The following is a 27,108-nucleotide window of genomic DNA, read 5'->3' as shown; positions in this document are numbered from 1 at the left end:
TTGGATTGGGCTCTGATGCTTATCAGGGTTAAATGGCGCTTGATTTGTCTCATGTACAACTGCACAGTGAATTTTTGTTTTTTGCATATTTACACATGCAGACCCTGCCATGTTTTGGCAGCATGTCCAAAGTCCGGTCCAATAAATAGCATTGAACCAGACCGGGGTAAGTGGCATTGGACTGGACTGGGGGTAAATAGAATTTCCAAATTAGTGTATGTAACATGACATGTGTGGAAAATGTAGTATGGAGGTCAATATGGCAACACGAGTCTTCCTCCAAAAGGTAGGAGATTACATGAGGATTAGGGAAGAGTGCTATTAAGGGAGAATCTATGTCTGATTAATTATCATGGGTACTTGGCACATGTAAGTGATGTTCAATTACTTCTCTTTTCAGAGCCCTTTCCACTACATGTCTCTGAGAATGCAAGATGTCACTGGTGATGGTGGTGTGTTAAAGGAGGTTCTCCGACCTGGATTGGGCAGAATTGTCCCACTTACTGCATCAGTCTCTGGTACAGTCAATCATGGGGTATTCTGAACTGATGTTGGTTTCAAGAAAGGGGTGATCGCATTTTGTTAGATTCTGCCTTGCAACTTAGTGCACTGCATGGTACTGCTTGGTAACCTAAAGCCTTCCATTAGTCTTCCTCTGTTATCCTTTCCCCTTCCCCATCTGTTGACCCATCCAGCCATTCATTGACTGTCATGGCAAGGAAAAGGTCTCCAGTTTCAGGCTGGTCCTGGTAACTGAACAGCAGCCAGGCTGTTTAAAGTGGCAGTTCCTGTAACGGAGACAAACCACACAGGAATTCTGTAAGGCAAACAAATATGGCAGGTTGTGAGCGTCAAGAGTGGGTCGTTGATGAAATTCCTTTTCTGATGTCCTTCCTTGCCGGCCCATCTACAGTTGCAGGAGTAGTAACTTCAATTTGGATGGGGGTTAACTCATTCAAAATTAAATTTAACTGGCCATGAATCCATCTTATGTATTTTTGGATTAGATGGTGAAGGAGATAAATTGAGCAGATTCCACGCCCAGCTTGCTCTTGGAAAGCACTGAATTGGCTAGCCTTCTCCACTTTCTAGTTCCCCTCGGAGCCTCTGGAAGAGTTTCTGCCCTGAATCACGGGTTCTGTACTTGCTTGGGCCATATAATGCCCACAGTGACTGAGTGACAGAATTGGTCATCTATCTGAATCATTTGAATCTGTTTTGGCAAATTTCTTGTTAGGGTTTGCAGCTGAGCTTCATTTTCCTGTACATCTTTCTTGCAGTTCATTACAGTGCGTACAGTGAATACACCGACAAGCCGTTTGATTCCAATATGCATAGAAATATGCCAAGGTTCATGAAGATCGGTCAAGGTGCGTACAAGCTGCTCCATTTGGGACGTAAACGTAGATTGTGGGAACTCTTGCTGATGCTTTGGGAGTGATATGTTGCAAGTTGACATTGTACCCCGACACTCAGCTTTAGACCTGGCATTGCTGGGACAGAGTGAATGAAGGCAAAGGGAGCCCTCCAGCTCCTGTTAGAACTGCTCTCTACCTGCCACTACACTCTCATTTACAACTTTATCTGAGGGGGGTTATGATGTTGCAGCATGTTCTCATCTTGCTGCAATAATACAGCAGCTTCCATATAGCGAGTGAAAAGAGGTTATTAAAGTTGTAAAATGATTCACCACATGAATTATTGAAAGCGTTGTTATTGTAATTCTAATCCAATTTGCTCTTTAGACTTCAGAGATACAGCATGAAAAAGCCCACTGAGCTTTCAGCCCACTGAGTCCGCCCGCGCTGGCCAATCATCCTCGTGCACTAGCACTATCCTACCCACTAGGGACAATTTGCAATCTTTACCTAAGCCAATTAACCCGTAAACCTGTATATCTTTGGAGTGTGGGACGAAACTGGAACACCTGGAGAAAACCCACTGGGTCACAGGAAGATCGTACAAACTCCGTACAAACAGCATCCGTTGTCAGGATTGAACCCTGCCTCTGGCGCTGTGAGGCAGCAACTCTACTGCTGCGCCTCTACTCTTGGTCTTGTACTCCTTGTGGAAAGGCTGAAACTGTGAGGGGCTGATCCTGTGGACTGATTTCTACCTTGCGGCTTGCAGCCAACCAGCCTTCACGCAGTAGTTTAAAATCAGGAGCTCTTGTTGTGGTTACAAACCATGTGTCCTCACCCTGCAGACTCCCTCAGATCTATTTCTGTCCACCTAGTGTTGCGGCTGTAAAAGCCGAGTAATTAATGGGGATCACAGACAAAGGTGGGGGTTATCCTGCACCAGTAAATGGTGCCTTCTGGCAGTGAATGCAATGAATCGTGTCTCTCTGTAATTTCAACTACTGTGTGATCCCAGGGCCCTCGAGTTGAGGTCTCTCATGTGCTTTCTCTAACTGCAAAGTCTATGTAGTGAAGATGGACACACAAAACTAGAGTAACTCAGCGGCTCAGACAGCATCTCTGGGTCGACCCGAAACGTCACCTATTCCTTTTCTCCAGAGATGCTGTCTGACCCGCTGAGTTACTCCAGCTTCTTGTGTCTATCTTCGGTTTAAAGCAGCATCTGCAGTTCCTTCCTACACAAGTCCAAGTGGTGGCTGGGTTCTGTTGCACAGAGTTCAAAGCAAGGGAATAAGCTTAGTTCTCCTTCCGCTCGCAGACTAATATGAAACGATCCGGTGGTCGGTTTCTCATAAACATTCCTGCATGCTGCTTAAAGCTACTGGTGTAGTTCTTATTTCTTCCACGCACCCTAGCCTCTCAAAGTGACCTCTGTTCATTTGAAGCAAGCCTGTGTGGAGACTTCATGCTATTTATGAGATGGGGCCTGGATTCACACCACTGAGTCTGTTTATTCCTGGAGACACACAGTGCACCAGCACCATCTAGGCACAAATCTTGAGTACTTCATCTCCTGGGCTTTCACGTATTGGAGCTGCTCCTGCTATCAATGAGAGATGGTTTGTGTGCCTGAACTCTAGGATCCTGCATTTTCAATACCCTCTGTCAGGATAGGCAGCTAGCTTCACTTGTAGGCCAAATGCAGGCGAGTGATGCTTCGGTCATAAAAGGGAATGTTATCCTAAGGACCATTTGTGTCGTGGGTTGGGACATTAATCTCGATGAGTGAATTAAAAATATTTTTAGTTGGTCACCGAAATGAGGTTATACAGTGTGTACCTCCAACCTAGTACGAAGTTAACAGCTGCCTTGAGATGTAACTGCAGCCTATTGTGCCATACTTAAAATGGGGCCACATTTTGGGGCATTGTAAATTGGAGTGACTTGGGAGCATTTGATTCCTGAGCTTGTGGTCCACTTTCCCCTCAGTAAGATCATCATATTACTGAACTCACAAAACCTCAATCTTTCACACAAGAAGGATCTTTAGAAGCTACACTCAACAACAGACTACTCCACTCAACAGTGTTGGAAATTAAGAGAGTGAAAATAACTGGTTTGTAACTGGTCTTTGCTTGTATTGGCTGCTCTCTTGAGGCAATGTGAAGTATAGACGGGGTCAATGGAGGCTGGTCTGTGTGATGGACTGGTCTGCATTCACAACTCTGCAATTTCTTGTGGTATTGGGCAGGGCCTTTGCCATACCAAGCTGTGATGCACCGGGATATGATGCTTTCTAAAAATCAGTAAGAGTCATTGGCAATAGGCTGAGTTTCCTTGAGAAAGTGGAAGCATTGGTGTGCTATTTGCCCCACTACAGTGGGGTCATCTGCAAATTTGTACATGGAATCGGTGTAGAATTTGGACACAGTCGAGATTGTATGAGAACACAGCCTTGCAGGTCACCGGTTTTGGAAATTATCATGGAGGACATGTGGTCACCCATTCTTACTGATTATGTTCTGCTGGTTAGGAAGTCCGAGATCAAGGTCTGGAAGTGGTTGCTGAGTCCCTGGTCTCGGAATTTGGAGATGCGTTTGGTTGGAATTGAAGACTCCTATTTATTGACTTTATCTGACATAGGTGTTATCCAGATTTTCCAGGAGTGAGTGTGGGGAAGGGCAGTGTTGCCTGTCATGGACATGTTGCTGCATCGAGTGAAATGAAGTGGGTCTCGGCTGCCTGGGAGAGTGGAGTTGATCTGTGCCATGACCAGCCTCTCTAAACACATCATGATGGATGTCAGAGCCACCAAGGTGGTAGTCATTAGGGCACGTACCTTGCGTTTCTTTCACACCGGGATGGTAGTGGTCCTTTTGAACAGATGGGAACTTCGGATTGGTATAGGGAGAAGTTAAAGATGTTCACGAATACTGCTGCCAGAGGACTCGGCCAGAGACTCCATCTGGGCCAGTTGCTTTTCGTGGGTTCATTCTCAGGAAGGTCAATCTGACGACCATGATGTGTAGGAAGGAACTGCAGATGCTGGTTTACACTGAAGATAGACACAAAATGCTGGTGTAACTCAACAGGTCAGGCAGCATCTCTGAAGAAAAGGAATAGGTGACATTTTGGGTCGAGACCCTTCTTCAGACTGAGGTTTGATGCTCAGAAGCTAATTTCTGAGCTCAGTCTGAAGAAGGGTAAAGCTGCACTTGAGGTTCCTGGGGCAAATAACATAATTTCACTTTACCCCCCCCCCCCCCCCCGACCCTGTTGAAACCAAGCAAAGAACCTGGTGCCTCGTGTGTTTCAGATATAACGCTGCCTGGTATGGAACTAGCAATACTTACAATGCGAAAAGGCGAGTTCTCCCGCTTTCTTTTTAAGCCACAATATGCATATGGGATGATGGGCTGTCCCCCGCGGATCCCACCGAACGCCACTATAATGTTTGAAATGGAGGTCCTGGATTTTCTGGATACAGTGGAGTCCGATGAATACTCCTCTTTGTCACAGGTAAGCAACTCTGCAACCGGCAGAGTCGGTAGTATTTCTGCTGTTGTAGTTTGTGACGGTCTTGGATGTGGATTGCTTATCTTGTTGGTTTAAAGCTGCCTGAGATACCAGCCTGACACCTGTCCTTGGAATTCAGTCCTGTTCTATGTGTGCTTGCACTTGTTTATATTTCCTATTGAATGTTCTGAGTCCGGAGATTTAAGCTGCACTGCTTTTAGCATGGCAGCTTTTCAGATAGATAAATGTGATTGTCATTGGTTTTAAATCCAGAGTCGGAGGGAATGCAAATCGACTCTCTGCATCGGAGCACAACATCCCTCACAATAGGGCGGCACGGTAGCGCAGCGGTAGAGTTGCTGCTTTACAGCGAATGCAGCGCCGGAGACTCAGGTTCGATCCTGACTACGGGTGCTGCACTGTAAGGAGTTTGTACGTTCTCCCCGTGACCTGCGTGGGTTTTCTCCGAGATCTTCGGTTTCCTCCCACACTCCAAAGACGTACAGGTATGTAGGTTAATTGGCTGGGTAAAGGTAAAAATTGTCCCTAGTGGGTGTAGGATAGTGTTAATGTGCGGGGATCGCTGGGCGGCACGGACTTTGTGGGCCGAAAAGGCCTGTTTCCGGCTGTACATATATGATATGATATGATATGATAATAGCAGGAGTTAAGTATTTTGAGCACAGTCACTGTTTCTATGTTTATTACATGGTGGACATTTTTTGAAGATTTTTCATTGAACTTGCTCATGCCTTCTTTTGGTAAAATGTTATGATCCTGTGATTCTGGCATTGTCTTCTATCTCTAAATAATTTGTGAAAAAAACGTAAAAAACTGCAGACGCCTTACATCTGAAATATAAACAGAAAATGCTGGAAATCTTTAGCTGGTCGGTCAGCATCTGTGGGAAGGAAAACCATTACTGTTTCGCCGTGAACGTGCTGCCTGACCTGCTAGGTCTTTCTAGCATTTTCTGTTTCTATTCTGTATGATTTGCCTGTTCCCCATCACTTTCATTTTTTTTGCTTGTCTAGTTTCTGAACTGAATTTGGAATTAATTTGAAGTCATGTTCTGGAATTAAATACAAATTGCTGATTAAATGACCAGCTCTTTTTCCTTTACTTTTCGTGCTCTCCTCTCCATTAACCATGGTTTCTCTGAACTGTTCACTGTGAGATTATTATTCATTGTCTCTGCGTTATTTCCAGTGGCTTTGTAATGTTTTAATTAAATCTTTCATGTCATTGAAGGGTGGTCTGTCCCAGTTGCTGTAAAAGTTCACCACAAGTTCTGTGTAGACCCACTCTATTCTGACCACATCCCAGCACCGCCAGGATGTGGACTATAACTAGTCCTTGGGAACTAGTCTCTGGACCCTGAGTGTTCCTGCACCAGGTTTGCATCGTTAATGGTGTTTAAGTGATAGGAGCAGAACTAGGTCATTCGACCCATCAAGTCTACTCTGCCATTCAATCATGGCTGATCTATCTTTCCCTTTTAACTCCATTCTCCTGCCTTCTCCCCATAACCCCTGACACCCGTACGAATTAAGAATCTATCTATCTCTGCCCTAAGGTTTTCCATGGACTTGGCCTCCACAGCCTTCTGTGGCGATGAATTCCGCAGATTCACCACCCTCTGACGATAAGTTATTACACAGAAATAATGTTAACTGTGGCAAAGGAGCATCGTTTCCCCAGGGTGCGAGCAGAGACATCAGGGTGTTCTTTCTGAAGATGATCCCTTGTGTAAAGAATTGTCCAAAAACAGCTGAGAATTGAGAATTGATGCTTAGCCATTTGATGAGAGTTGGTGGGAATTGACTTGCTTAATTGACATGGATTAAGTGAATGTCAGAGAAAAGATTTGCAAAGATAGAGAGGATTAGAATGAATCCATTGAATAGTTAAACTTGATAAAGTATAAAACACTGAAATTAGTTCAGATGGCACGCAATTGTGAAAGGTTCATCAGAGCACATTGAAGGATAGCAATAGTTGGGAGAAATGGAGCTCAAGTGAGTGTACCTTACTATGGAGTGCAGAGTGAGATGGGCCACGTTGGGCATATTCCCCAGGAATGGATCAACGGAGAGTGATCTGAACGAAGAGAAATTAGTAAGAAAAGTGGCCAGTAAATCTTGTCTTCCGGATTGAGAATTGAGGGGAAGTAGTTGAATGTTGAAGTGAAAATTGAGTCTTTAAGACCTGTCCAGAAGAGAAATATTTTCAGGGAATCTTTGAGACACACAAATCACAGAAGGGCATAAATAATGTGTCGTTTAAAAACGAGATTATATTTATGAAGTAGGAGTAGTAATGGATGTGGGGAATTTTTTTTCAAGTGCATTTGTAGGACAAGGTAGAAGTATCACTTATTTCAACTCCACTCCAGGAAAGTGTTGATATATTCACAAAATGCTGGAGTAACTCAGCAGGTCAGGCAGCATCTCGGGAGAGAAGGAATGGTGACGTTTCGGGTCGAGACCCTTCTTCAGACTGATATATGTTGTGACGACTGATTCATTGCCCTTTACGATATCCTCTGCAGTCCAATAGTCCTTGTGCTTCCTGTGGTGACTCAGTGATGAAAGCTGACTATGGACACAATGCTGGAGACCATTTGGCCGTGTGAGTGGTGAAGGAGAGAAAGGGAAAGGGTTGATTTGCTGGGCTGAAGGGAACATGGGAATCCTGTTGCCTAGGAAGGAACTGCAGATGCTGCTTTAAATTGAAGGTAGACACAAAATGCTGGAGTAATTCAGCGGGACAGGCAGCGTCTCTGGAGAGAAGGAATGGGTGACGTTTTGGGTCGCGGCCCTTCTTCAGATAGTAATCCTGTTCCTACGACACAGGACAGGGAGAGCAACTGAGTTACAATCTTGGACATGGAGAAGCTTTCCTCACACCTTTACCCATCTTACCTACTTTTAACCTCCACTGTGTCCTTTTAAACCACCTAACCCCATACTGATACGGGGACTGCTGCCACCCATCTGCCTACCGGTGCACCAAGGGCAAACCTTGTGAATGTTGGCACCTGCAGAGGAAACCCCTGTAATTTCATCTGTTTGAAACAGACCACTGGTGTGGTTACAACAACTTTTCAAAGACACAACAATATGTCAATAAATGGTGAAAATATAAAATGGCCTAATGCTTTATTTCATCCAATGGGATCCACTCTGAGTAAAAATCCAATTTGTGAATGAGGGTTGACTTAAAGCAACTGATGTTTTCTTAATCAGGACGGGGTATGTCCTCCCTTTGACACTGTTTATTGCTCTCCCTAAGATAATGTTTTGTTCCTTCACTTTAGGCAGAGCAGGTTAAATACCCTTTGGACAAACTGCTGAAAGTGGCCGATACAGAGAGGGAGTTGGGGAACCATTTCTTCTACCAGAAGCGATACGAGGATGCAAAGGACCAGTACAAGAAGGTACAGAGAAATGTGTGGAAAAATAACACTGCATACTGACACCGTGAGTTACATATAAAGCTTGGTGTGGATGTAGGACTAACATCCCAGAGGCTGCAGTGATTAGCACACCTCCAGATGCAGGGACAGTTTCTTCCCAGCTGTTATCAGGCAACTGAACCATCCTACCAAAAACTAGAGAGCAGTCCTGTGCTACTATCTACCTCATTGGAGACCCTCGGACTATCTTAATCGGACTTTACTGGACTTTATCTTGCACTAAACGTTATTCCTTTTATCATGCATCTGTACACTGGATGGCTCGATTGTAATCTTGTTTTGTTTTAATGCTGACTGGTTAGCACGCAATCAAACGCTTTTTGCATACCTCGGTGCATGTGACAATAAACTTATCTCAAACTCAAAAGTTATATCTCTGGTCTCCTTTCTGCGCTTGCACTCCAAAATGAGCCACATTTCTAGTTCAGCCAAGTTGTTCCAGTAAATAATTGGCAGTGTTGGAAATTCTCGTCAGTAGTGCTATTGACTGCATCTTGCCTCTGATGTTTTGGCTTTGGCAAGACTCGCCAGCTCCATGCCCCATCACAGCTCCAAGCCTCAGTCTAAACAAGTTGAATTCCAGACGTGAGCTGGGATTGACTGCCCTTAACATGAAAGCAGTACTACTTGATTGTGGTGTTAAAGTGCTACGTGAGTTAAGTTAAAGTGCTACTTGATTGTAGTGTTAAAGTGCTACATTAAAACAAAGACAGTTTCGAAAAGGGTCACAAGGCGGGCATCACACTGGTGGACCTCACCGCCGCTTATGATACTGTGTGGCACCAGGGCTTGATCTTGAAGCTCCTCCGAACCATCCCTGACCGTCATTTAGTGCTGTCTCTTGCCAACATCCTTGCCAACCGCAGTTTTGTACTCGAGACCAGCGACGGACAATCTAGCCGACTGCGACGCCTAAGAAACGGAGTCCCCCAAGGCTCGGTACTGGCCCCCATGCTCTTCAATCTCTATATCAGCGATCTGCCATGCACGACCTCGCGCCAGTATGGATACGTAGATGACTTGGCCCTACTGCACCCGGACAAGAGCTGGTCAAATGTTGAGGATGTGCTCTCGGCGGATATGGAACTTGTCGCGGGCTACCTTCAGACCTGGAGACTAAAACTGAGTATGGCAAAAACCACCACAACGGCCTTTCACCCCTACCCTACAACCCATTTCCTACATACCTCAGGGTGAAACTAAACCGGCAGCTGACCTACAAGCAACTAAGGAAGTAGCCTCAGAAATAGTGGATGCATTAGTGATAATTTTTCAAAACTCTTTAGATTCTGGAGTAGTTCCTGAGGACTGGAGGGTAGCTAATGTAACCCCACTTTTTAAAAAGGGAGGGAGAGAGAAAACGGGGAATTATAGACCAGTTAGCCTAACATCGGTAGTGGGGAAAATGCTAGAGTCAGTTATTAAAGATGTGATAGCATCACATTTGGAAAGTGGTGAAATCATCGGACAAAGTCAGCATGGATTTACCAAAGGCAAATCATGTCTGACGAATCTTATAGAATTTTTCGAGGATGTAACTAGTAGAGTGGATAAGGGAGAACCAGTCGATGTGTTATATCTGGACTTTCAGAAGGCCTTCGACAAGGTCCCACATAGGAGATTGGTGTACAAACTTAAAGCACACGGTATTGAGGGTTCAGTTTTGAGATGGATAGAAAATTGGTTGGCGGACAGGAGGCAAAGAGTAGGAATATACGGGTCCTTTTCGGAATGGCAGGCAGTGACTAGTGGGGTACCGCAAGGCTCAGTGCTGGGACCCCAGTTATTTACAATATATATTAATGATTTGGACGAGGGAATTGAAAGCAACATCTCTAAGTTTGCGGATGACACGAAGCTGGGTGGCAGTGTTAGCTGCGAGAAGGAGGCTGCAGAGTGACTTGGATAGATAGGCGAGTGGGCAAATGCATGGCAGATGCAATATAAAGTGGATAAATGTGAGGTTATCCACTTTGGCGGCAAGAACAGGAAAGCAGAGTATTACCTGAATGGTGACCGATTGGGAGAAGGGGAGATGCAACGTGACCTGGGTGACATGGTGCACCAGTCATTGAAAGCAAGCATGCAGGTGCAGCAGGCAGTGAAGAAAGCGAATGGTATGTTGGCATTCATAGCAAGAGGATTTGTGTTTAGGAGCAGGGAGGTTCTGCTGCAGTTGTACAGGGCCTTGGTGAGACCGCACCTGGAGTATTGTGTGCAGTTTTGGTCTCCTAACCTGAGGAAAGACGTTCTTGCCTTAGAGGGAGTACAGAGAAGGTTCACCAGATTAATCCCTGGGATGGCGGGACTTGCATATGAGGAAAGACTGGATAGACTGGGCTTGTACTCGCTGGAATTTAGAAGACTGAGGGGGGATCTTATAGAAACATATAAAATTCTTAAGGGGTTGGAGAGGTAGATGCGGGAAGATTGTTCCCGATGTTGGGGAGTCCAGAACCAGGGGTCACAGCTTAAGGATAAGGGGGAAGTCTTAGGACCGAGATGAGAAAACATTTCTTCACACAGAGAGTGGTGAGTCTGTGGAATTCTCTGCCACAGAAGGTAGTTGAGGCCAGTTCATTGGCTATATTTAAGAGGGAGTTAGATGTGGCCCTTTTTGCTAAAGGGATCAGGAGGTATGGAGAGAAGGCAGGTACAGGCTACTGAGCTGGATGATCAGCCATGATCATATTGAATGGCGGTGCAGGCTCGAAGGGCCGAATGGCCTACTCCTGCACCTATTTTCTATGTTTCTATGTTTCTAACACCTTGAAGCTCTCCGTGCTAAAGTCTCTGCACGGAACAACCTCCTGCGTTGCTTGGCCGGATCGTCATGGGGCGCCAGGACATCTACTCTTCGATCCAGTGCTCTTGCACTCGTGTACAGCGCCGCTGAATACGCCGCCCCAGCATGGTGCCGCAGCGCTCATACCAGCAAGCTAGACGCCACCCTCAACGACACCATGCGGATCATCATTGGCTGCCTACACCCTACTCCGACGGATCTCCTGCCGGTGCTCGCAGGTATCGCACCCGCCAGGCTTCGCAGAGAGTTCTTCACTCACAGGCTGGTGTGCAATATACAGGGGCATCCGCTGTTCTCTGCACTTCTCCTGGAGCTGGCAAAGGGAGAAGACCATGTCTACTGTTGACCTTCCAGCCCAGAAACCGCACTGTGATTCTGGGTAGACACGTTCTGCCAGCTTCTGCAGGCGGATCAAGATGACCCGAGCAAAGACCTTGCCGACGATGTTGAGGAGGGAGATGCCTCTGTAGTTGTTGCAGTCGCTTCTCTCACCCTTGTTCTTGTAGAGGGTAATGATCGTGGCATCCCTTATGTCCTGCGGTACAGCTCCTTCTTGCCAGCACTGGCAGAGGACTTCACGCAAAGGAAGCAGTAAGGAGGTCTTGCAGTACTTGATCAGGTCAGGGGGGATCCCGTCGCTGCCTGGGGCCTTGCCTGAGGCCAGGCTGTCGATGGCCTTGCTGAGCTCTTCTACCGTTGGCTCTCCATCTCATCCAAGGTCGGCAGGCACTCGATGGTGTCATGGGTTGAGGAGGACACAGTTCTCTCTCTCGAAGAGGTTGGAGTAGTGTTCCACTCATCTCTCCATCTGCTGTGATTTGTCTGTGATTACTTCCCCAGTGATGGATTTGAAGGGGGCTGTTTTGCTCTGGACTGGTCCTAGTGCCTTCTTAATGCCATCGTACATTCCCCTGATGTTCCCTGTTATGGCGGCCATCTGGATGTCCTCACTAAGCTGTGTCCAGTACTCATTGGCGCAATGCCTGGCAGTCTGCTGAGCCTTGCTCCTGGCAGCCCTGAGGATCTGCAGGTTCTTCTCGTTGTCTGACCGCTTGTACTCGGTTAGGGTGGCACGCTTGGCTTCGATGACGGGAGTCATCTCGGTCAACTTGGCCTCAAACCAGTCGTGTGTCTTTGAGATCTTCTACCCAAAGCTAGCCAATGCTGTGCGGTGCATGGTGTCCCGCAGAGTTTCCCACGTCTCTGTTGCAGAGTCTCCAGGACACGAGGTGCCAAATTCTCTCCCAAAAGCCTCTGCAAAACTGTTGCATGATGTCTGGATGGGGCATCTTGCTGACATCGATGCGGGGTTTCCCCTGCTTCTTGGTATGGTTGAACCTCTTTGGTTGCAGCCTGATCTTGCAACACACCAAGGAGTGGTCTGTGTCGCAGTCCGCACTGTGGTAGGAGCGTGTGTGGAGAACGTTCTTGAAGGTGGCACGTCTGACTAGGACCAGATCCAGTTGATGCCAGTGCTTTGAGCGTGGGTGCCTCCAGGAAACCTTGTGCTGGGGCTTTGTCTGGAAGTACGTGTTGGCGATGCACAGGTCATGGTAAGTGCACAGCTCGAGCAGTCGCTTTCCGTTCTCATTCATTTTGCCCACACCAAACTGCCCAAGGCAGGAAGACCACGATTAAATGGTCCAGCCACATGGATAATAAATATTGGCCATGCAACAAGCACTTGCAAACTAAAAATAGTCTTTTTAAAAGCTTCTCATCCTCTAATCCTAAGTGCACCTTTTTTGCTGAGTGATTCATATGTAACAATGCAAGCATGCTTCTCGAGGATCAGCCCAATAAAGACACTTCCTGGAACAGCTGCCAAGCAGAGTGACTTTCTTGATGCTGTGTGATGGGTGATGTGGGAGTTGAGTTTATTTTATTATTGTCACATGCACCGAGGTACAGTGAAAAGTGATGTACAATCTACTTGGCTTTAAAGCATGTAATTTTAATGAAACAATTGGAGAAACATTTTTTTTTTTTTTTTTAATATTTTAATGGTACATTTCAGGCCACCTCTGTCAATAACACACAGAAACACAGAATATGCAGAATGTATCTGATGGTCATTAAAACAGAAAATGATAAAACTGTCAGGTGGTATATATGGAGAGAGAAGCAGTTACTGTTTACTCTGATTTCATTTGAAATTTGCAAACACGTGCTTCCAACATGTTGACTGAAGAGGCTGCAAATGCTGAGATCTGGAGTTGGAGGGAAGTGGCGATTGATATTTTGGGTCGGGATCCTTCATCTGGACAGATGAAGTCCCTTCACAGATGGAACCCCCCACACATAGTTCCTCCAGTAGATTGTTTGTTGCTTCTGGTATGTCGCTGGGTGAGGTTTCCTAAAGGAACAGACAAATTAGAAATTTTATCTTCAAACGTCTCGTTAATATATTTCCATGTAATCCCAGAACTTAATTCCATTTTCCCTCTGTTTATCCTCTCTGAACATTCTGAATTATATTCGCTCCTCCTGACTTTGCTTTAGGGTTCCTATATTGTAGCATTGCATCTTTGGCAAAACGAGTGAAGAAATCTGGATCTAAATTGCTAATCCCTGGGTTTTAATTGCACGTTTGTTTTTCCCCGCACCCCAGCTCTCCACAGCAAGCCACACCGAGTGGAGGAGCAGAGTGGTAGAAGTGTCCCATGTATTTCCATTTCCCTTATTTTCATTGTTTCTCTGCAGGCCCTGTCCATGTTTGCCAACCGCCAACCGGCTAATGAGGACCAAAACCAGAAGATTCACTCCTCCAAACTGTTGCTGTTCCTGAACCTGTCCATCGTCTCCCTGAAGTTGAACATACCAAGTCGTGCACTGGTTTATGGGGAGAGGGCTTTACAGATTGAAAGCAAACATCCCAAGGCACTCTTCAGATGTGGCCAGGTGAGTAGATTACACTCTGTACAGCTTCCAGATGGGTAAGCCCATGTTACCATAAGACATAGGAGCAGAATTAGGCTACTCCTCCATTCGATCATGGCTGATCTATTTTTCCCTCTCAGCCCAATTCTCCTGCCCTCTTCCCATAACTTTTGATGCCCATACTAATCACAAACCTATCAATCTCCACTTTATGAATTCCTAATAACTTGGCCTGCCCCACCATGTGTGGGAATGAATTCCACAGATTCACCACCATCTAGCTAAATAAATTCCTCCTCATCTCCATTCTAAAGGTATGTTCTTTTTTTCTGAGGCTGTGCCCTCTGGTCCTAGATTCTCCCACTACTGGAAACATCCTCTCCACATCCACTCTATCTAGGCCTTTGTATAGGAAAGTAACTGCAGATGCTGGGACAAATTGAAGGTATCACAAAGTGTTGGAGTAATTCAGTGGGTCAGACAGCATCTCTGGAGAGAAGGAATGGGTGACGTTTCAGGTCGAGACCCTTCTTCAGACTGATGTCGGGGGGGGGGAGAGACAAAGAAAGGATGTAGTTGGAGACAGGAAGACAGTGGGAGAACTGGGAAGGAGGAGGGGAAGAGAGGGGAAGAGAGGGACAGAGGAGCTATCTAAAGTTAGAGAAGTCGATGTTCATACCGCTCGAGTGTAAGCTGCCCAAGCGAAATATGAGATGCTGTTCCTCCAATTTGCGGCGGGCCTCACTATGACACTGGAGGAGGCCCATGACAGAAAGGTCAGACTGGGAGGGGGAGTTGAAGTGCTGGGCCACCGGGAGAGCAGAGATGCTGCCTGACCCGTTGAGTTACTCCAGCATTTTGTGATACCTATCGAGGCCTTTCATTATGTGATTTTACCTTTCTGAAATCGGTGTTGAAGCGGAGGGATCTTCATGGAACACCACCAGGTTGTAAGGCTCACAAGCCTGGAATTTACTGGATTAGTCCCATACCCCTTCTTAAAGAAAGGAGCAACATTAGCTATTCTCCATTCCAGAGTAACCTCGCCTTTAGCTAAAGAGGATACTTAGTTATTGTTCCGTATCCCTCTATGCCCTACTCCTTCTGTGAAGGTGCCTCTTAAATATTGTTATTGTACCATCACCTGGATCACGTGTGGCTGCGCCTAACGGCTGCGGCTCTCTGGCAGTCTGTTTGTATTTTTTTCCTTTTTTTTTTTTGTTTGTGTCGGTGTTGGGATGGTTTTTGTTTCTGTTTTTGGCTCTGTATGTGTGGGGGGTGGGGCGGGGGGTGGGGGAACCTTCTTTTATTAGGTCTCTTCCCCGGGGCGCAGCTCGGCCACGGGGCCTTCCATCGCCCGCGGGGCCTTCCATCGCCCGGCTCGGCCGCTGGACTTAACATCGCCGGCGCGGCTCGGCCGCGGGACCTAACAGTGCCCGGCGCGGCTCGGCCGCGGGGCCTTCCATCGCCCGGTGCGGCTGCGGGACGGTTCAGCGCTCGGTGCGGCTCGGTCGCGTGGCCTTCCATCGCCCGGTGCGGCTCGGCCGCGGAACGGTTCAGCGCCCGGCGCGGCGCCTTTCATCGCCCGGCTCGGCTGCGGGACTTAACATCGCCGGCGCAGCTCGGCCGCGGGACATTTCAGTGCCCGGTGCGGCTCGGCCGCGGGACTTAGCAGCGGCCACGGGGCCTTCCATCGCCCGGCGCGGCTCGGCCGCTGGACTTAACATCGCTGGCGCGGCTCGGCCGCGGGACGTTTTGGTGCCTGGTGCGGCTCGGCCGCGGGGCCTTCCATCCCCTTGCGGGTTTTATTCCCTGGGTTCAGTTTTTGTAAACCAGTCTCTTTATATGGGATTTTTGTCAAACACTTTTATGAAATTCCATTTCAACATCCTCTGCATTTCCCCCAGCATTCTTGGTCAGTCAAACACTCTTTGCTTTTAACAATTCTGTGCTGGCCCTCGTTCAAAATGGTTTGAAATGTAAAAAAATAACTGCAGCTGGTGGAAATCTGAAACAAAAATAGAAAAGCTGGACAAGGCAACATCTGTGCAAAGAGAACAGTCAACGTTTCAGGTCTGCAACCCTTCGCCAGAACCTATCATGGTTTTCCTGTTATTATTTCTGCAAGTTTTCCCACCACCAAGTTGAAAATGAGCAGTCCAAGTTTGCCAGAATGTGTTTGCAAATCTTTTCTGATCAAGGGTATTACTTTGCTATTTTCCACTTCTCCAGAAACTCTCCTTTATCTAGGAAAACAATGAAAGCCTTTCCACCATGTCTATCTATACCTCGTATAGGAACTTAGAATCTATATCTCTATCTATATACTAAATCTCGTGTATTTGTTTGTTTGTTCCTGAACTATCGCCAAAACAGTACACGATAGCGCAACAATTGTAGGCCCACCTAACTCACCGTCGTCCCTGTGGTGCTAATGGAAAAGGTTTCATTGCAATTGGTGTTATAATTTTAATTAAAGTTATTCACATTTTAAAGTTAAAAGCTATCTCCTAGGGGGGGAGGAGGGAGGATACGAGGGGTTGAGCGGGGTGGAGGGGAAGGGGAGGTGGAGGGGGGGAGGAGAGGGTGCTGCACCAATGCAGGAGAGGATTGGACCCAACGGGTCCACTTGGTCTAGTATACATATATATTACTAATACTCTCATCTTGTCTATTTGTGGGTTTGTGGATATATTTGTGTTCGAAATACAGCCAAAGCGGTACACGAAAGCTCAACAATTTTAGGCCCACCTTACTCACCATTGTCCTGGGGTTCAAATGTTTATTATATTTTAAAAGTTTCTTGTAAACCTCCTCTGACCCTCTCCAACGCCAGCACATCCTTCCTCAGATTTCATCATCCCCATTTCTGATTTCATCACTTTTGGCTGTCTGCCTTCCACAGCCTCCGACCTTATCGTTTCCCAGCCCCGCACAGCCCGGTTTTACCTTCTCCCCAAAATCCATAAACATAAACACAAGAGCCCTGGCAGACCCATTGTTTCCACCTGCTGCTGGTCCACTGAAAGGATTTCCACAAACCTCGACTCCATCCTATCCCCCCCCCCACCCAGGACAAATCTCTCCCGACCTATGTCCAAGATACCTCGCATGTCCTTCGTCTCTTTCATGACTTCCACTTTCCAAACCCCCACTCCCTCATCTTTACTATGGATGTTCATTCACCCTACACTTCCATCCCCCACCAGGAAGGCCTTAAAGCCCTCTTTTTTTCCTCGACCGCAGAACCATTCAATTTCCCCTCTACTCCGCCTCGCGGAGCTGATCCTCTCCCTTAACAATTTCTCCTTTGACTTCTCCCACTTCATCCAAGTCCAATGCGTAGCTATGGGCACCCGCATGTGTTTATGCTTTATTCTTAATTGTTAACTGTATGTTTGTGTTGTCATTTGTGAGCGGAGCACCAAGGCATATTCCTTGTATATGTACATACTTGGCCAATAAACTTATTCATTCATTCATTTATTCTATGCCTGCCTCTTTGTAGGGTACTTTGAACAATCCCTGTTCCAGGCGTACACTGGCCCTATCCCCGAACTCTATCTCCGTTACATTGACATCTGCATCAGTGCTACCTCCTGCACCCATGCTGAACTCACAGACTTCCATCAACTTCACCACCAATTTCCATCCTGCACTCAAATTTACTTGGATCATCTCCGAAACTTTCCTCTTCTTTCTTGAACTCACAGTCTCCATCACAGGAATAGACTATCGACTAACGTCTATTATAAACCCACTGCCTCCCACAACTATCTTGACTATACTTCTTCACACCCTGCTTCCTGCCAAGACTTTACCCCCTATTCCCAATTCCTCGGTCTATGTCGCATCTGTGCCCAAGATGAGGTGTTTCATACCAGGACATCTGAGATGTCCTCATTATTTAGGAATTGGGGGTTCCCCTCTCCCATTATAGATGAGGCCCTCACTCGTGTCACCTCAGTACCCCGCAGCTCCGCCCTTGTTCCCCCTCCCCTTAGTCGCAACAGAGACAGAGTCCCCCTAGTTCTTACCTTTCACCCCATCAGCCGTTGCATATGGCACATAATCCTCAAATTTTCACCACCTCCAACAGAATCCCAACACTAGTCTCATCTTCCCATCTCCACCCCTTTCCACCTTCCGCAGAGACAGTTCCATCTGCAACTCCCTGGTCCCTCCCCAAGTACCTTCCCCTGCAACCGCAGAAGATGCAACACCTGTTCCGGTACCTCCTCCATCGACTCTGTCCAGGGACCCTGACAGTCCTTTCAGGTTAGGCAGAGGTTCACTTGCACCTCCTCCAACCTCATCTACCGTATCCGTTGTTCAAGATGTGGACTCTTATACATCAAACCTGAGCTTTAACTTCTTTGCTGGCATCTGAAAATGTGACTGTGTCAGGTCAATTGTTGTGCTCTCCTTGTTGTTAGTATCAACATGTTCCCTGACATCTGTTGTCTCCATTGGCCCTGCAACAGGTTATTCACCTTGATATCTTTACCGTAGGATCAAGAGGCAAGGGAACGAGGGACTTGATTGAAGGTTGCAGAAATCCCTCCTGTTATGGAAATCCCTCCTGTGATTACTATCCTTTTTTTTTTTTTAATTTATTTTTTATTTTATAATTCTATTTTGATTTTGATTTTCCAGTTCCATACATTCCACAATGATACACATTCTCATTCACCTTAAACCCTCCGTAGTTAACAAATACTGCATATCCCAAAATAAATCATACCACAGGTATTGGAAGCACTACAAGGATGGGTAATGACTTACTGGACATTTGATCATATCCAAAACTTAACTACACACAAAAACAAAAACAAAAACAACTAACACCAACATTTGGGGTATACCTCTATAATATTTCATCACTACTTCTGGAGCGGTATGAAATCAAGGAAAGTGAGATAGGACACGGAAGTAGGATACAAAGATCCGCTTTAAACAAATGATGGCCGTACGGGCATGATGTACAACATCCATTTTTCCCACCTTTTCAAAAATATTCCCTGTTGCAATCTTAAAGCAAAAGTTATCCTTTCCATTATAAAAATATCATATACAATGTTAATCCAGTCATCCACATTAGGTTTTCCAGGTTTCAACCACTTCCTAGTAATAGCTTTCCTGCTGGCAGCACTTAAGATCTGGAAAATATACTTATCTTTAATAGAAGCATTTTGTACTGGTAAAGCACCAAAATATAAAAACTCAAATTTAAATGGAATATCCATATAAAAAACTTTTTGTAAAACTTTATGAATCTCCTGCCAAAATGGGATCACTGATACACAAGACCAAAATATGTGAAAATGGTTTGCCTCAAGGCACCCACATTGTCGCCAGCATGAAGATGAATTTGTGTAATGCCTTTTTTGAACTGGTGTAATAAAAAACCTAATAAGGGTTTTCCAGCAAAACACCCGCCAAACATTTGAACTTGAAGTTTTCCATTGTATCTCACATAAGCTCTCCCAGGTTTCTTCCTTTAGAACCAGATTACCTTCCCTTTCCCATTTCTGTTTTACATACAGTGAGTTGCCTTTTCTCTGCCGTAAACCCTTGTATAATTTTGAGATGGTTTTCTGTTTTGAGCCTCCATGGTAAGCATCAATAAATACATTTAACAAAATATTATCCCATTTTACTTCTGCACATTCCTTTTGTATTTGATCTATATAATGGCGAATTTGAAGGTATCTATAGAAATCATCATTATTCAAACCAAATTGCCTCTTCAGATTCTCAAAGCTGTTCATAGACCCCTTATGTAAAAATGTGCAATATGATGTCAAACCTTGAGAACTCCATCTTTTAAAACTAGTGTCCTGTCTTTTTGGTACAAAATCTGGATCAAACGTGCACCATCTCACAACCTTCACAGCATCCCTCAGATGATTTTGGGTAACGACCTTATTCCATACCTTAAGTGATAATCGAATCCATGAGTTTCCCAAATTAATTAACTTATTTGTTAACTCCTTATCTCTGATTGCAGCCTGAATCGGAAATTCCTCTGTTATAGCAATCTCAATCTCCTTCCATCTAGCACAATAGTCGGGGTTGCACCAATAAATTAATGTTCTCAGCTCAGCAGCTGCATAATAGTCTTTCAAGCACGGGAGTGCAACCCCACCTTTATTTTTGGTCAGTTGTAACCCCTGGTATCTGATTCTTGGTCTTTGTCCCTGCCAAATATACCTCGAGATTTGTTTATCCCATTCTTGAAATTGTTGGTCTGATATATCTAGTGGAAGTGATTGAAAGAGATACAACAGCCTCGGTAACATAACCATTTTGACCGATTCAATACGAGATCCAAAATTAAGATAAGGTATTAGGTCCCACCTCCTAATGTCTTCCCTGATCTTATTGTTCAATGGGAGGTAGTTAAGCAAGTGCAGTTTAGTCAGATCTATTGGAATGTTTATTCCCAGATATCTCATGGATTCAGCATCCCACCTCAAATTAAACTTTTCCCTTACTTTTACTGAGGGGCTATATTTGAAACTAAGAATTTGTGTTTTTATAACATTTAACTATCCATTACTATCCATGTCCCTTCTTCCTGCCTCTCCATGTTGCAGAGTGCCATGTTGGCAATTATCTCAATCTATTGTAATCCATTCCCCCTTGCCTTTGATGCCAAATGTGTGTTTGAGAGAGGCGCACGATCACAGTAATCCTGCACTTCCTGACCTTTAGATGACGTCCTCTTTCCATCTTCTGCGCCATCCACTTGTATGTAATCCTCGTGGCTAACCAAGTTGCTTGTGTGGTCCGTCTTGTGCCAGGCCTGCATGCTGCTGCTGGACTACAACAGAGCCAAAGATTTCCTCATTAAAGCACAGAAGCTGGAGCCTTTCAACCCGGACATCAACTCTGCCCTGGTGAAGCTTGACAGGTGAGAATAGTCTCTCCTGGAAAACTCTGATCTGCAGATCATTGTCTCGGCACGTAATTGTAATGGTTGAAACAATGCATGGACCGTTTTCAGACACTGCACGTGGTAAGGAAGCCTTGCCCACTGTGGAAAGTATTTTGGTAAACTGAGCACATGATTTTCCGATTGCGTCAGAGCCACACAGCCAGAAAATGTCCCCAGTACTTGTTATCATAGAAAATAATTCACAATTTGTACCTTTTTGGTATGGTTGTTTTAATTATATTATTGCAGTAATAGTTTCATCATGGCATCAAGTCTTGCTTGAGTTGAGGCTGGGTTCTGGAATATTGGTTTGCAGGAATTGGGCAACAGCCCTCCTGGTTTTCCGAGTAAATTGGTAGACCTTTCAATGTTAACATGAAAATGTCAAAGATTTTCTGTAAACCAAATTCTGGAACAAAATACACTTAAGCAGTATCTGGGATATTCAACAGAAAAGAATGAAACATCTTCTGAAATTCTGGTATTTCTTTTGAGACTATTTGCTTTGGAATTTGAAATCCAGGCAGAGACAAAATTTGGTAAACGGGCAGAGTGTTAACTCTGAGGATAGCTGAGCAACACTGCTATTTGGTTCAGAGATATACGTGTAATGCATCCTCTATCCTGAGGGGCAACAATGTGCTGTGTATCGTTGTATTATACTGATTCTGGCACTAGGTGGGGCTAGTGGACTTCATTGTGATGGATACGAGCGGCGGTGTTATAGTATGGATGGAATCTTTATTGTTATGCCACTGTTTTTAAAAACTTGTACAGGAAACTTAAATATATTAAGCATTGGATTACCAACACTGTGACTTGGTTTAATCTAGTTTGGATCTAACACCTTGATTTTAAAACCACCTGCTGTGAACTTTCTACTGCTGTAATCTAGCCACTCTGTTCCAGGAGACCGCAAGGTGTTTCACTGTCACCCACATGCATCTCACCAGATAACTAGTCAGGATGGCATTGATTTTATTTTTCATATATGTAAACTGCAAATGAGCCAAGAATGAAAGAGGTGGTAGCCAACAGAAAGTAGAAGTTTCCATAACGAATGCTGAAAGCATGGTGTTTCCAGCTGCTAAATTTCTCCATTTGATCATTCTGCTTTTCACACAGCTGTTTTCGAGAGTGGAACTTGAAGGAGAAGGAAATGTGCAGCAGGATGTTTGCTGCCTAGAAACATGCGACAGTCAAAGACTAAGGTGAGCAATTAGTGACCACTGTCTATTTAAACAAAGTCACTTCCCTTGGTCACAATAGACAATAGGTGCAGGAGGAGGCCATTCGGCCCTTCGAGCCAGCAGCACCATTCAATGTGATCATGGCTGATCATTCTCAATCAGTACCCCGTTCCTGCCTTCTCCCCATACCCCCTGACTCCGCTATCCTTAAGAGCTCTATCTAGCATTCAGAGAACTGGCCTCCACTGCCTTCTGAGGCAGAGAATTCCACAGATTTACAACTCTCTGACTGAAAAAGTTTTTCCTCATCTATGTTCTAAATGGCCTACCCCTTATTCTTAAACTGTGGCCCCTGGTTCTGGACTCCCCCAACATTGGGAACATGTTTCCTAACTCTAACGTGTCCAACCCCTTAATAATCTTTTATGTTTCGGTAAGATCCCCTCTCATCCTTCTAAATTCCAGTGTATACAAGCCTAGCCGCACCAGTCTTTCAACATATGACAGTCCCGCCATTCCGGGAATTAACCTAGTAAACCTACGCTGCACGCCCTCAATAGCAAGAATATCCTTCCTCAAATTTGGAGACCAAAACTGCACACAGTACCCCAGGTGTGGTCTCACTAGGGCCCTGTACAACTGTAGAAGGACCTCTTTGCTCCTATACTCAACTCCTCTTGTTATGAAGGCCAACATTCCATTGGCTTTCTTCACTGCCTGCTGTACTTGCATGCTTCCTTTTAGTGACTGATGCACCAGGACACCCAGATCTCGTTGTACGTCCCCTTTTCCTAACTTGACACCATTCAGATAATAATCTGCCTTCCTATTCTTACCACCAAAGTGGATAACCTTACACTTATCCACATTAAAGTGCATCTGCCATGCATCCGCCCACTCACACAGCCTGTCCAAGTCACCCTGCAACCTCATAGCATCTTCCTCACAGTTCACATTGCCCCCCAGCTTTGTGTCATCTGCACATTTTGCTAATGTTACTTTTAATCCCTTCATCCAAGTCATTAATGTATATTGTAAATAGCTGCGGTCCCAGCACCGAGCCCTGCGGTACCCCACTAGTCACTGCCTGCCATTCTGAAAGGGACCCATTTATCCCCACTCTTTGCTTTCTGTCTGCCAACAGAAATTTTCTATCCATGTCAGTACCCTACCCCCAATACCATGTGCTCGAATTTTGCACACTAATCTCCTATGTGGGACCTTGTCGAAGGCTTTCTGAAAGTCAAGGTATACTACATCCACCAGCCCTGTCCATTTTCCTAGTTACGTCCTCAAAAAATTCGAGAAGATTAGTCAAGCATGATTTCCCCTTCGTAAATCCATGCTGACTCGGAACGATCCTGTTACTGCTATCCAAATGCTCCGCAATTTCGTCTTTTATAATTGACTCCAGCATCTTCCCCACCACTTGGGATCGAGGATGACTTACGGAAGATAGACACAAAAAGCTGGAGTAACTCAGTGGGACAGGCAGCATCTCTGAACAGAAGGAATGGGTGACGTTTCGGGTCGAGACTTTTCCTCGGACTTACTTGCACTCCAGTTTTGAGAAGGCAGATCAGCCCAATGTGGGCCATACAAGGTGAAGGCACTGGATGGCTGAATGGGTGGACAGTTTGAATGGTTTATACACCTCTTTTCACTGGGCTTTTGCTTGCCCCCACCAGAGACCCGAGGTCCTCAATGCCTTCCTGAATGTTCATAGGCCAGAGATTGTCAAGATTCAGAAAGGTTGATATATTTTTATTTAAGGAGGCTTGGAGAACATCCTTGCACATGTAATTTTCTGCCAGGAATGTTAACTTGAGAGAATATGCTGAAATTGCTTCATTTACCCTGCCTGTGGAGTTGGAGGTGTTTGCAGTGATATTGTTGGTGGTTGGTATCCTACCATTGCTTTAAGGTGCTTAATGTCCATGACCCTGGAGTGTGCAGGAGTGTGAGGACCATTGCTGCTCTGTACATTAGCATCATTGATGCGTTTGAGATCTTCTTTTAAATGCTCTTTCTAAAGATGGCTAAAGGCTGTGCTGAAGCACCTGCCGCACAGTGAATTTCAATGTTGATGTCTGCCTTCACTAGATGGTAGCCCCCAAGATAGAGGAACCAGTCTACATTTTCTTGTAACTTTTTTTGTCGGGTGGTGTTATGCAGCAGTACAGGTTGGTTGAGGACCTTGATTTGCAATCATGCTCCGTTCTCTCTAGTGCCTTCAGTGGATGAGTTAGTGATGATTTGGAGCTTGAGTGTGTGCTCACAAGTGTCGTCTGTGCATCACAGCTAATTGTCTAAGGTTGGAGTGAGCTTTGTTTTGGTGCGAGAGGGAAGAGGTTGAACAGTTTACAATTTATCTTGAAAATCAGCTCCAATCCAGAGGAGAGAATCCCATCTTATATATTGTGGGTGAACCTGTAAAGTTATTCGCATGCTGGTAGCATTGAACATGGGATGGCTGTCCTTTCTCCATTTGGATCTCCTCAGTTCACACTGGGTCACTGAACACTGTTTCTTTGTAGGAAACAACATACTCTGCACCTAATTATTGACTTTTCCCCACTCATTTAATGTACTAACACCAAAGTGTAATCAATTTATAGTATGCTTATCTATCATTATGTCCACACTTGCCACCCATCTGTATTGTCCTTTGAACGGAACATTCTTTTTTTAACCTTTTTACCCTCTTTCTGCCTCCCCACTAACCATACTATCAAGCAAAAACTATTTGTATTAATTAAGTCTTGGCCCTTCCTGACAATATGAAATACTCCAACCATCCGTATCCCTATGGCCATTAATTACTTGAGTCCATTAGTTTTCTGTCTATTCCTCACATCCAAATCATAGTTCAAAGGAAGGGAATCTTTTTTCCAATGTCGTCGTTTATCTGTTTAAAAAAGGAGTGAGGCATGAGAAAGGAAATTATCTGTGGTAGGTAAAATTTTAGAGTCCATTATTGAGGGAGATATACAATAAATATAAGCAGCAGGGAGTAAATGAGGTTCTTGAGGAATATAAAGAATGTAAAAGGAATCTTAAGAAGGAAATTAGAAAAGCGAAAAAAAGATATGAGGTTGCTTTGGCAAGTAATGTAAAAGTAAACCCCAAGGGGTTCTACAGATATGTCAATAGCAAAAGGATAGCGAGGGATAAAATTAGTCCATTAGAGAGTCAGAGTGGACAGCTATGTGCTGAGCCGGAAGAAATGGGGGAGATATTAAACAATTAATTTTCTTCGGTATTCACCGAGGAGAAGGATATTGAATTATGTGAGGTAAGCGAAACAAGTAGAGTAGTGATGGAAATTATGAGGATTAAAGAAGAGGAGGTATGGACACTTTTGAAAAATATAAAAGTGGATAAGTCTCCAGGTCCTGATAGGATATCCCCTAGGACATTGAGGGAAGTTAGTGCAGAAATAGCAGGGGCTATGACGGAAATATTTCAAACGTCATTAGAAACAGGGATGGTGCCGGAAGATTGGCGCATTGCGCATGTTGTGCCTTTGTTTAAAAAAGGTTCTAAAAGTAAACCTAGCAATTATAGACCTGTTAGTTTGACGTCTGTGGTGGGAAAATTAATGGAAAAGATACTTAGGGACAATATATATAATTATATGGATAAACAAGGCCTGATTAGAAACAGTCAACATGGATTTGTGCCTGGAAGGTCATGTTTGACTAATCTTCTTGAATTTTTTGAAGAGGTTACCAGGGAAATTGATAAGGGCAAGGCTGTGGATGTTGTCTATATGGACTTCAGTAAGGCATTTGACAAGGTTCCACATGGAAGGTTGATTAAGAAGGTTAAATCGTTGGGTATTAATAGTGAGGTTGCAAGATGGATTCAACAATGGCTGAATGGGAGATACCAGAGGGTAATGGTTGACAACTGTATGTCAGGTTGGAGGCCAGTGTCTAGTGGAGTACCCCCAAGGATCTGTGTTGGGTCCACTGTTGTTTGTCATTTACATTAATGATCTGGATGATGGTGTGGCAAATTGGATTAGTAAATATGCAGATGATACTAAGATAGGTGGAGTAGTTGATAGTGAGGTAGATTTTCAAAGTCTACAGAGAGACTTGGGCCTTTTGGAAGGGTGGGCTGAAAGATGGCAGATGGAGTTTAATGCTGATAAGTGTGAGGTGCTGCATTTTGGTAGGACAAATCAAAATAGGACGTACAGGGTAAATGGTAGGGAATTGAGGAATGCAGTGGAACAGAGGGATCTGGGAATAACTGTGCATTGTTCCCTGAAGGTGGAATCTCATGTGGATAGGGTGGTGAAGAAGGCGTTTGGTATGCTTGCCTTTATAAATCAGAGCATCGAATATAGAAGTTGGGATGTAATGTTAAAATTGTACAGGGCATTGGTGAGGCCGAATCTGGAGTATGGTGTGCAGTTCTCGTTGCCAAATTATAGGAAGGATGTCGACAAAATGGAGAGGGTACAGAGGAGATTTACTAGAATGTTGCCTGGGTTTCAGCACTTAAGCTACAGAGAGAGGTTGAACAGGTTGGGTCTTTATTCTTTGGAGCGTAGAAGGTTGAGGGGGGACTTGATAGAGGTTTTTAAATTTTTAAGAGGGACGGACAGAGTTGACGTGGGTAGGCTTTTCCCCTTGAGAGTGGGGAAGATTCCAACAAGGGGACATAACTTCAGAATTGAGGGACAAAAGTTTAGGGGTAACATGAGGGGTAACTTCTTTACTCAGAGGGTGGTGGCTGTATGGAATGGGCTTCCGGTGGAAGTGGTGGAGGCAGGCTCGATTTTATTATTTAAGAGTAAATTGGATAGGTATATGGATGAGAGGGGATTGGAGGGTTATGGTCTGAGAGCAGGTAGATGAGACTGGGTCAGAGAGAGTGGTCCGCGTGGACTGGTAGGGCCGAACGGGCCTGTTTCCGTGCTGTAG

General features: G+C 45.0%; 1 protein-coding gene across 1 annotated transcript in view; it reads left to right on the top strand.

The window, feature by feature from the left end:
* The window catches only part of fkbp6 (FKBP prolyl isomerase 6), a 37,493-nt gene that overhangs the window by 961 nt on the left and 9,424 nt on the right, over nt 1–27,108 (top strand). Inside the window, exons 2-8 of the mRNA XM_078422249.1 lie at nt 401–518; nt 1,281–1,370; nt 4,678–4,880; nt 8,197–8,316; nt 13,865–14,062; nt 20,848–20,957; nt 22,107–22,192. Coding sequence (XP_078278375.1) covers nt 401–518; nt 1,281–1,370; nt 4,678–4,880; nt 8,197–8,316; nt 13,865–14,062; nt 20,848–20,957; nt 22,107–22,167 — 900 coding nt within the window. The 3' untranslated portion in view covers nt 22,168–22,192. The remainder of the gene's footprint in view (nt 1–400; nt 519–1,280; nt 1,371–4,677; nt 4,881–8,196; nt 8,317–13,864; nt 14,063–20,847; nt 20,958–22,106; nt 22,193–27,108) is intronic.

This window comes from Rhinoraja longicauda, chromosome 26 (genome assembly GCF_053455715.1).
Source record: "Rhinoraja longicauda isolate Sanriku21f chromosome 26, sRhiLon1.1, whole genome shotgun sequence".
In the NCBI taxonomy this organism is placed as follows: domain Eukaryota; kingdom Metazoa; phylum Chordata; class Chondrichthyes; order Rajiformes; family Arhynchobatidae; genus Rhinoraja; species Rhinoraja longicauda.
The sequence above is the reverse complement of the archived record's forward strand: the minus strand, read 5'-3'. Positions and strand labels throughout refer to the sequence as shown.